Source organism: Labeo rohita, chromosome 9 (assembly GCF_022985175.1).
Source record: "Labeo rohita strain BAU-BD-2019 chromosome 9, IGBB_LRoh.1.0, whole genome shotgun sequence".
Lineage (NCBI taxonomy): Eukaryota > Metazoa > Chordata > Actinopteri > Cypriniformes > Cyprinidae > Labeo > Labeo rohita.
Window position 1 is genome coordinate 20,092,350 of NC_066877.1, and position 11,406 is coordinate 20,103,755.

At 37.0% G+C, this 11,406-nt stretch overlaps 1 protein-coding gene across 3 annotated transcripts; it reads right to left on the minus strand.

The window, feature by feature from the left end:
• Positions 1-152: 152 nt before the first annotated feature.
• On the minus strand, positions 153-10,585 carry LOC127171185 (E3 ubiquitin-protein ligase TRIM39-like). 3 transcript variants are annotated; one of them, XM_051119672.1, is made up of 7 exons: positions 10,308-10,585; positions 9,475-10,088; positions 9,275-9,370; positions 8,640-8,870; positions 8,475-8,497; positions 8,273-8,394; positions 153-963 (listed from the first exon to the last, which is right to left on the minus strand). In XM_051119672.1, exons 1-7 carry the CDS (start codon positions 10,513-10,515, stop codon positions 446-448), a joined length of 1,812 nt encoding a protein of 603 aa, XP_050975629.1. In that variant the 5' UTR covers positions 10,516-10,585; the 3' UTR covers positions 153-445. The 3 variants fall into 3 exon arrangements, with proteins under 3 accessions (XP_050975629.1, XP_050975627.1, XP_050975628.1); XM_051119670.1 differs by lacking the exons at positions 8,273-8,394; positions 8,475-8,497; positions 8,640-8,870; ... (1 more) ...; positions 9,475-10,088; positions 10,308-10,585 and adding exons at positions 1,047-1,168; positions 1,241-1,263; positions 1,413-1,643; ... (1 more) ...; positions 4,235-4,851; positions 5,046-5,351 and having other exon boundaries at positions 161-963; XM_051119671.1 differs by lacking the exon at positions 153-963 and adding an exon at positions 7,449-8,189.
• Between the last annotated feature and the right edge of the window lie 821 nt (positions 10,586-11,406).

The following is an 11,406-nucleotide window of genomic DNA, read 5'->3' on the forward strand; positions in this document are numbered from 1 at the left end:
TTATTTTAAATATGTCTATATATACACTTATACAGCTCAGTTTTAGTCATTACATTAAGTTAAACTAAACATGAGAATCTGAAATTATTTTATTAATAGTTTATTTCAAGTTAAAAAAAAAATGTTTTTCATAGTTTCATGGTCTTGGACACTCTTAAAACTTTCTGACTGTCATGCGATTATCGATGTGGATATTAATCTTAGGATGTTAATTTAAAACTACATTTGTACATGTTTTTCTCAGCAAGGAGATGAATACTGAAATGCATCCTTTCTGTATTCACTGCACATACAGACCATTTTCACATCTTAGCCACCTAAAAAAAAAAAAAGTTTTAAAACAGATAACATTAGGAAGTAACTGCAAAATACACCACCAAAACAAATCTATTCTCCATTTATTATAAACACAAACAATTTCACCATTAATTGAACTCTATTAAAGTCATTTTACAGGTAAGATGAGCAGAGGAGAAATGTTACAGCCAACACCAAAAAATGGAAATAATCTTTCCGTGAATGTGTGTGTAAAAGAGTGTATGTGTGTGTCAGTAAGAGGGTCAATGAGCGACAGCTTCCCACTGTTCCAGTCCAGCCAAACTCTGATCCTCTGAAGTCTCTTTTTCACTGGGAGAAGAGCTGGTGCTTGAGGTGGTTCATGTGCTTGATATTCACCACAGAAATGACCCACCAACCAGACTCCACTTCTTGAGAATATTTTATTCCTCCTTTGAGCAGATTCAGTCATCACTCCGAGGAACCAGCCTGTACTGTCTCCGACCTCAACGTCCCAGCAGTGAGAACCAGAGTCAAAGCCCTCTGAGCCCAGAACACACGCAAACATGTCGAATCGCTCTGGATTGTCAGGAAGCGTCTGTTCCTCATCGCTGTACCTCACACTGGTCAGATCATCAGACACGATGAGATTACAGTGAGCAGTGTTAGGGTCAAAGGTCACAGGAGCTGAAGAGAGAGACACATGAACATGAAAAAGGTTAAATGACCCTTATGATGGAGCTGAATTCATTGTTGTGTTCTTCACTCACTGTATTCAACTGTTTTCTGCATCTTCTGTAACACAGTAAACTTCAGGTTGCTCAGGTATTTTGGCACATTGATCAGAACCCCAGAAATGTCCTCTGGATCCGATGGTTTACACTGGGAAACTCTGGAAGAACAATCAGTAGTCAGTGATGCTGTGGGACTGAGTTCAGAACAACAGATGAGAAATTATACAAACCTTTTCAAAGTGGCATCATAGTTCTGTAAAAAGAAAAAAAAAAAAAAGAAAGAAAAAAAAGAAATGCAGGTTATGCAGTGAAACTAAATTAGAAAAAAAAACAAAAAAAAAAACACATTATAATGAAATGTCATTTTTATTAACAACAACAGCAACAACACATGCTTCATACTTGTAGAAATACAGCATCTGCAGATTTCATCTCGTCCTCTATAGCTGTGATTGTGGCAGAAAGAGATGACATCTCTTTTCTCATCTTCTCAATCTTCTTCCTCAGTATCCGGCTCTTTTGCTCTTCCTCCTCTCTCAGTGCTTTTATCATGGCTGCCTCCTCAGTGGATAAAAACTGGTAAAGTTGGACAAAATTCTCCTTAATCTGCCTCTCTGTGCATTTAGCCTGTATCTGAAATCAAAGACGTTTCCAAGAAAGACAAAATGGTACATTATGATCCATTCACATTGATTTCTAACTCAAGTTTGTGCACAGACATTTTTAATTTGAATTTGCAAGATGTCCAGTGGCAGTTACCTTCAGTTTAGGGCTGTCAAACGATTAATCGCAATTAATCGCATACAAAATAAAAGTTTGAGTTTGCCTAATATATGTGTGTTTACTATGAGTAATTATGTATATATAAATATAAACACGTTCATGTATATATTTCCGAAATTTTTACAAATATATGTATTTATTATAATTTCTATATAATTTATATTATACAGTGGGTACGGAAAGTATTCAGACTGCCTTAAATTTTTCTCTCTTTGTTATATTGCAGCCATTTGGTAAAATCATTTAAGTTCATTTTTTCCTCATTAATGTACACACAGCACCTCATATTGACAGAAAAACACAGAATTGTTTACATTTTTGCAGATTTATTAAAAAAGAAAAACTGAAATATCACATGGTCCTAAGTATTCAGACCCTTTGCTCAGTATTTAGTAGAAGCACCCTTTTGATCTAATACAGCCATGAGTCTTTTTGGGAAAGATGCAACAAGTTTTTCACACCTGGGTTTGGGGATCCTCTGCCATTCCTCCTTGCAGATCCTCTCCAGTTCTGTCAGGTTGGATGGTAAACGTTGGTGGACAGCCATTTTTAGGTCTCTCCAGAGATGCTCAATTGGGTTTAAGTCATGGCTCTGGCTGGGCCATTCAAGAACAGTCACGGAGTTGTTGTGAAGCCACTCCTTCGTTATTTTAGCTGTGTGCTTAGGGTCATTGTCTTGTTGGAAGGTAAACCTTCGGCCCAGTCTGAGGTCCTGGGCACTCTGGAGAAGGTTTTCGTCCAGGATATCCCTGTACTTGGCCGCATTCATCTTTCCCTCGATTGCAACCAGTCGTCCTGTCCCTGCAGCTGAAAAACACCCCCACAGCATGATGCTGCCACCACCATTCTTCACTGTTGGGACTGTATTGGACAGGTGATGAGCAGTGCCTGGTTTTCTCCACACATAGCGCTTAGAATTAAGGCCAAAAAGTTCTATCCTGGTCTCATCAGACCAGAGAATCTTATTTCTCACCATCTTGGAGTCCTTCAGGTGTTTTTTAGCAAACTCCACACGGGCTTTCATGTGTCTTGCACTGAGGAGAGGCTTCCGTCAGGCCACTCTGCCATAAAGCCCTGACTGGTGGAGGGCTGCAGTGATGGTTGACTTTCTACAACTTTCTCCCATCTCCTGACTGCATCTCTGGAGCTCAGCCACAGTGATCTTTGGGTTCTTCTTTACCTCTCTCACCAAGGCTCTTCTCCCCCGATAGCTCAGTTTGGCCGGACGGCCAGCTCTAGGAAGGGTTCTGGTCGTCCCAAACGTCTTCCATTTAAGGATTATGGAGGCCACTGTGCTCTTAGGAACCTTAAGTGCAGCAGAATTTTTTTTGTAACCTTGGCCAGATCTGTGCCTTGCCACAATTGTGTCTCTGAGCTCTTCAGGCAGTTCCTTTGACTTCATGATTCTCATTTGCTCTGACATGCACTGTAGGCTGTAAGGTCTTATATAGACAGGTGTGTGGCTTGCCTAATCAAGTCCAATCAGTATAATCAAAAACAACTGGACTCAAATGAAGGTGTAGAACAATCTCAAGGATGATCAGAAGAAATGGACAGCACCTGAGTTAAATATATGAGTGTCACAGCAAAGGGTCTGAATACTTAGGACCATGTGATATTTCAGTTTTTCTTTTTTAATAAATCTGCAAAAATGTCAACAATTCTGTGTTTTTCTGTCAATATGGGGTGCTGTGTGTACATTAATGAAGAAAAAAAAAATGAACTTAAATGATTTTAGCAAATGGCTGCAATATAACAAAGAGTGAAAAATTTAAGGGGGTCTGAATACTTTCCGTACCCACTGTATATAAATACCATTATTTTGTACATAACAAATATCCCTTAAATATATACATTAATTTCTGTGTATTTATATATACATAATTTCACACAGTACACACACATATATTAGGCAAACTCAAACTTTTATTTTGTATGTGATTCATCGTTTTGACAGCCCTACTTCAGTTATTTTAGCTGTAAAAAACAGTCCATTACTTTCTTGATGTTTCAAACTAGTATTTGTTATGCTATTTTAATTTATCATAATCATAAACACACTGATCAAATATTTTTACCATTAACTGCATTTTGTTATCCCCCTAGTTACTTATTCATAGTGGCTAATGAATCTGAAGTTTTGAATATTCACCGGAAAAAATGAAGGTTGTAGTAAGTAGTATTGTCGCAATATCTGAAGCCACATGATTAAATTCTCACCTTAATGTGCTCTGCAGTTTGATGCAAGGTTTGCTGAAACTCCTGTAAGATTCTCAACTTTTCCCATATGGGCTTTAGTTGAGTTCTAAGGTTCTCCTAAAAAACAAACAAACAATAGCTTCACATAAACAATAGATACAAACTTTTCTTTTATCTAACTTTGTGTCATATATTACTGGGGATAACACCTCCAGACCATATCAGATAATGAATTAACTCACCTTAGCTTCAGTGTTGTTCGTGTATATTAACGATACAGAATCAGCGTTGGCATCACATGCTACTGTCTGCCATTCAATCTTTAAATTCTTACAGGTCACTGAATCACATGTGTCTCTTGCCTTCATCTCACTCTCCTCTGTGCTAATAGATGGCTGTTCAGTGCCTTGCGTCACTGCAGCTACTTCAGGAAGGGGCTCTTCTTTTACATCTATTCCCATATACCTCAAAGCAATATATGGCTGTTCAGTGCCTTGTGTCACAGCAGCAGCCTCAGGAAGAAACTCTTCTTTTACATCTTTTTCCATATTCCTAAAAAACATACATGGCTGTTCAGTGCTTTGTGTCACTGCAGCTACTTCAGGAAGGGGCTCTTCTTTTACATCTATTCCCATATATCTTAAAGCAATATATGGCTGCTCAGTGTCTTGTGTCACAGCAGCTGCCTCAAGGAGGGTCTCTGCTTTCACATCTTTTCCTTTATTTCTTATAGCTCGTCTTCTTTGGGCTTTTTGATACCTGTGTAGCTTTGACTGACTGTGAGGGTCTTTAAAAACTTCCAGCTTCAGTGACGGTGCCCAGTCAGGATTCGTTTCATCATGAAGGTAACTTGGTTTACCTAAAATAAACGTAATAAGTAGACTGTGACCATCCTTTCATATATTTTGTAATTAATAACAAACAGACTAGAAAGCATGCTAACGATATAAATAAAGTACTGAAGGGCACGAACAAAAACAATACAATCTGCAGCTGGCATAAACTTAAGCTAAGTTATAAAAAAAAACTACTTTCCACGTGCTGTTTGTTTACCTTGGATGAAGTGATCCGAGCACACTCTGCGACCGTCCGAGACCGTAGTCCTGTTTAATCTGGCTAACCATGTAGCCCGTCTTCTTTCACAGAGTGCTCTAGTTTCCTCTCCTTCCCTTGTTCTCACCCCCGGTACTCTAAAAAAGCTCAGTTTGCTACCATTTGTCAAGCGGTTACGACAACCCCTCACAGCACAATTTATGACCATTTTACTCTAGAGCTTAGACTGTGTTACTCTTGCTTTGAGCTCTGTTTGCCTACCAAAATGGCGCAGTCGCTGTTTCAAACATCATCTGATCACCTTAAAAAAAAAAGAGACCAGCTGTGGTTGGTCACTTTACCATGTTAATTTTAAGGACAGTGGGCGGGGCTTGGAAGGTCGTTCAAAGAAGCAACAGCAAAGCCAGGATGATTTTCTGTTCTAGATCGTATAAAAGAACTGGAGGCAAAAAATTCAATGCTTACTATGTATTTTTCCACTTATGCCCTAAAAATGAAAAATCACAATGAACAGCGTCTAAAACCAGTATCAGCGAGTGTAGCAGAGATGTCTTTGGCAGTAGTTTAACTAGCCCATCCTCTTGTATTCTGTTTTTGGATTTTATGTTTACATTTTTTTTTTTACTTCATCGGAAAGGCACGGAGGTTGGTGACTTCTGTGGCACACACAAAACGTGGACGTGATTAGAAAAGGCTACATGGTCTTAAAATACCGATAACCCGAAAATAAAGAGTAATTTTTGAGATACAATCTACAAGTCAGCCACAATAAAAGTATTATCTGTTAATGTCTAAAGATATATCCAAATGGAAACCTTTTGTCATTATATTTAAAAACAGGGATTATACCGGCCTCTAGTTGTTATGGCATGTTATTACATGTGATTTTCTTTATTCCGCCCGGTGGCACCCATCTATGTGACATTGCAGTACATTTTATTTTTAATTAACTTAAACACTGTAGTAATTACAAATTATATGAAACACACTACCAGTCAAACGTTTTTGAACAGTAAGATCTTTAATGACTTAAATAAGTCTCTTCTGCTCACCAAGCCTGCATTTATTTGATCCAAAGTACAGCAAAAACAGTAAAATTTAGATTTTTTTTTTTTTACTATTTTAAATAATAAACTTCTTCCTATTTGAATGTATTTTAAAATGTAATTTATTCCTGTGATTTCAAAGCTGCATTTTCAGCATCATTACCCCAGTCACATTAAATCATTCTAATATGCTGATTTGCAGTTCAAGAAACATTTATTACTATTATTATCAATATTTAAAACAGTTGAGTACATTTTTTGTCATGATTCTTTGATGAATAGAAAGATCCAAAGATCAGCATTTATCTGGAAAAAAAAAATCTTTTGTAACATTATACACTATACCATTCAAAAGCTTGGAGTCAGTATAATTGTTTGGTAAAGAAATTATAGAAATTACTTTTATTTAGCAAGGATGCCTTAAATTGATCAAAAGCGCTAAAGACATTTATGATTTCTATTTCAGATAAATGCTGTTCTTCTGAACTTTCTATTCATAAAAAAAAAAAAAAAACTAAATTCTTCTCAGTTGTTTACAACATTATAATGATATATGTTTTTTTAACCAGCAAATCAATATATTAGAATGATTTCTGACAGATCATATGACTGGATAATGATGCTAAAAAATCATTTTTGAAATCACAAGGAATAAACTGCATTTGAAATATATTCAAATAGAAAACAGTTATTTTAAACAGTAAACATGTTTCAAAGTCTTTCTTTTTTGCTGTACTTGGGATCAAAAAAAATGCAGGCTTGGTGAGCAGAAGTGGTGATTCTTTTTAAAAAAAAAAATCAATCTTGCAGTTCAAAAACTTTTGACTGGTAGTGAGTAGTAGTCAACATTTGAAGTGGATCAGAACCTTTTGTCAAAGTTGTCCTAAACAAAACCCGTTGTTGTCTTAGGACAGCTTTGATTAACTTATCTGATCCACGTCAGATGTTGACTACTGTATACATCCAGTCAGATTTTTGTTTGCACAAGGAGTCCGACAACAGCCAGTTCTCCACACAGAGATCTGATCTCATCATCCAGTCTGTCTGAAATGACATGAAGAAACAGAACAAACTGAGACAGACTAAATCCAGAAAAACTGTGGCAACGTTTTCAAGAAGCTTCAATTCTGGCCATCACTGTATATATAGTTTTCATTTCATAATTGTAATATTTTTGTAATATGTAGTAGTTTATTTTAAATGTCTATAAAAAATGTTCTTCATAGTTTCATAGTCTTGAGACACTCTTAACACTCCCTGACTAGTTTATCTGGATTAGGTAAAGATATTAATGTTACCGTCATGTGCTGATGATAATGTGGACATTGATATTAGGACATTAATGTGAAACTACATACACATGTACATGTTTTACTCAGCAAGGAGATGAATATTAAAATGCATGCTTCTAGTAATCACTGCACATACAGACCATTTTCACATCTTAGCCACCTGACTGAAAAAAGGTTTTAAAACAGATAAAAAATAGGAAATAACTGCAAAATACACCACCAAAACAAATCTATTCTCCATTTATTATAAATACTAACAATTTCACCATTAACTGGACTCTAATAATGTCAGTTTACAGGTAAGATGAGCAGAGGAGAAATGTTACAGCCAACACCAAAAAATGGAAATAATCTTTCCGTGAACGTGTGTGTAAAAGAGTGTATGTGTGTGTCAGTAAGAGGATCAATGAGCGACAACTTCCCACTGTTCCAGTCCAGCCAAACTCTGATCCTCTGAAGTCTCTTTTTCACTGGGAGAAGAGCTGGTGCTTGTGGTGGTTCATGTGCTTGATATTCACCACAGAAATGACCCACCAACCAGATTCCACTTCTTGAGAATATTTTATTCCTCCTCTGAGCAGATTCAGTCATCACTCCGAGGAACCAGCCTGTACTGTCTCCGACCTCAACGTCCCAGCAGTGAGAACCAGAGTCAAAGCCCTCTGAGCCCAGAACACACGCAAACATGTCGAATCGCTCTGGAGTGTCAGGAAGCGTCTGTTCCTCATCGCTGTACCTCACACTGGTCAGATCATCAGACACGATGAGATTACAGTGAGCAGTGTTGGGGTCAAAGGTCACAGCAGCTGAAAAGAGAGACACATGAACATGAAAAAGGTTAAATGACCCTTATAATGGAGCTGAATTCATTGTTGTGTTCTTCACTCACTGTATTCAACTGTTTTCTGCATCTTCTGTAACACAGTAAACTTCAGGTTGCTCAGATATTTTGGCACATTGATCAGAACCCCAGAAATGTCCTCTGGATCCGATGGTTTACACTGGGAAACTCTGAAAAAACAATCAGCTGTCAGTGATGCTGTGGGTTTGAGTTTAGAACAACAGATGAGAACAACAGAAATGATAGAAACCTTTTCGAAGTGGCATCATAGTTCTGAAAAAAAAAAAAAAAGAAGAAAAGAAATGCAGGTTATGCAGCGAAACTTATTTTAAGAACTTAATTAGAATGTCTGAAAATCACATTATAATGAAATGTCATTTTTATTAAAAAAAAAAACAAAAAACATGCTTCATACTTGTAGAAATACAGCATCTGCAGATTTCATCTCCTCCTCTATAGCTGTGATTGTGGCAGAAAGAGATGACATCTCTTTTCTCATCTTCTCAATCTTCCTCCTCAGTATCCGGCTCTTTTGCTCCTCTTCCTCTCTCAGTGCTTTTATCATGGCTGCCTCTTCAGTAGATAAAAACTGGTAAAGTTGGACAAAATTCTCCTTAATCTGCTTCTCTGTGCATTTAGCCTGCATCTGAAATCAAAGATGTTTCCAAGAAAGACAAAATGAGTAAACAATGATCTATTCACATTATTTATAACACAAGTTTGTGCACAGACATTTTTAATTCGAATGTGCAAGGCCTTCAGTTATTTTAGCTGTAAAAATACAGTCCATTACTTTGCTTGATGTTTCACACTGGCATTTGTTATTATATTATTGTAATTTATTATCATAATCATAAACACAATGATCACATAGTTTTACCATTTGCTGCATTTTGTTATCCCTCTAGTTATTTACATAAAGTGGCTAATGAATCTGAAGTTTAGTTTACTTCTACCTTAAAAAAAAAAAATAAATAAGGTTGATATGTCAATATATATTTTCAAAGTAGTATTGTTACAATGTCTGAAACCACATGAATAAATTCTGACCTTAATGTGCTCTGCAGTTTGATGCAAGGTTTGTTGAAACTCCTGTAAGACTCTCAACTTCTCCAATATGGGTTTTAGTTGAGTTTTGAGGTTCTCCTGAAAAAATTTGTTTTTTTAATTACTTTTCTTTTGCCTACTTTTATGTCATGTATTACTGGGGATAACACCTCCACACCGTATCTGATTCTGAATTATCTCACCTTAGCTTCAGTGTTGTTTGTGTATATTAATGATGCAGAATCAGCGTTGGCATCACATGCTACTGTCTGGCATTCAATCTTCAAGTTCTTACAGGTCACTGAATCACATGCAATGCTTGGCTTCATCTCACTCTCCTCTGTGCTAATATATGGCTGTTCAGTGCCTTGTGTCACTGCAGCAGCCTCAGGAAGCTCTTCTTTTACATCGTTTCCCATATTTCTTAAAGCAATACATGGCTGTTCAGTGCCTTGTGTCACAGCAGCAGCCTCGGTAAGGGGCTCTTCTTTTATATCTCTTCCCATATTTATCAAAACAATACATGGCTGTTCAGTGCCTTGTGTCACTGCAGCAGCCTCGGTAAGGGGCTCTTCTTTTATATCTCTTCCCATATTTATCAAAACAATACATGGCTGTTCAGTGCCTTGTGTCACTGCAGCTGCCTCAGAAAGGGTCTCTGCTTTCACATCTTTTCCTTTATTTCTTATAGCTCGTCTTCTTTGGGCTCTCTGATACCTGTGTAGCTTTGACTGGCTGTGAGGGTCTTTAAAAACTTCCAGCTTCAGTGACGGTGCCCAGTCAGGATTTGTTTCATCATGAAGGTAACTTGGTTTACCTAAAATAAACGTAATAAGTAGACTGTGACCATCCTTTCATATATTTCGTAATAAATAAATACAGACTAGACTATCCAGCCGTTTTGTTAGCAGCAAGAAAGCATGCTAACGATATAAATAAAGTACTGAAGAGCACGAACAAAAACAATACAATCTGCAGCTGGCATAAACTTAAGCCAAGTTATAAAAAAACTACTTTCCACGTGCTGTTTGTTTACCTTGGATGAAGTGATCCGAGCACACTCTGCGACCGTCCGAGACCGTAGTCCTGTTTAATCTGGCTAACCATGTAGCCCGTCTTCTTTCACAGAGTGCTCTAGTTTCCTCTCCTTCCCTTGTTCTCACCCGCGGTACTCTAAAAAATCTCAGTTTGCTGCCATTTGACGAGCGGTTACGACAACCCCTCACAGCACAATTTACTACCATTTTACTCTAGAGCTTAAACTCTCTTGCTCTTGCTTTGAGCTTTGCTTTGCCTACCAAAATGGCGCAGTCGCTGGCAAGGTTGCCAGGGTTTCACAACAAAACCAGCCCAATTGCTACTCAAAACTAGCCCAAAACTTTTTTTTTATTGAACTTTACCAAACAAGTGCACATATATCCTTACATGTCGGGGATAATGCAGATATATATATATATATATATATATATATATATATATATATATATATATATAAAAAACAAACAAACAAGAGAAAGGCTAATTACGTAAACCACTTCTACTTATTAAACAGCTTTATAGTTGTTGTTATGCTTTTAAGTTTTTTCTGTTTTCTGTTGTCTCCAAATATATTTTAATATCAACTTTAAATTGTTCAAAATTTGGTAATTTATTATTCCATTTGGCTTTATGAATATAGTAACGGGCAATTATAATAATCAAATCAAACATAAATATAAAAGTCTTATCATTATCAAATGAAAAACATTTTAACATAATATCAGCTTCTACAAAATGAACAGAAATCATAGAAACTAGCCCAAATCTAAACCAATCGTGTTTCCAGGGGTAAAACACACATTTTTTGGCAGTGTTCCCCTGGTAAAAATTTGCATTCCAGAGGATAAATATCCTTGGGGTCGCTTCAACCATCACGAAAAACAACCAGCGGCAACATTGTTAAAGTAGCCCAATTCCGCGGTAAAAAAAAAAAGAAAAAAGGGGGGACTTGGCAACACTGGTCGCTGTTTCAAACGTCAGAGGGTCGCGTAAAGAAAAAGACCAGCTGTGGTTGGTTGGTCATGTTGATCTAATAGACAGTGGGCGGGGCTTGGAAAGTCTTACAAAGAAGCAACAAAGTCCCTATAGTCTTTAAG

What these genes read in the sequence shown, in the direction of transcription:
- LOC127171185 (XM_051119670.1), bottom strand. Translation starts at nt 5,253, where the DNA reads ATGGTCATAAATTGTGCTGTGAGGGGTTGTCGTAACCGCTTGACAAAT. An exon ending in CAGATGCTGTATTTCTACAA is followed by an intron (nt 1,264 to 1,412) that starts GTATGAAGCATG and finishes TTCTTTTTACAG; the next exon opens with AACTATGATGCCACTTTGAA. An exon ending in GCAGAAAACAGTTGAATACA is followed by an intron (nt 964 to 1,046) that starts GTGAGTGAAGAA and finishes CTCTCTCTTCAG; the next exon opens with CTCCTGTGACCTTTGACCCT.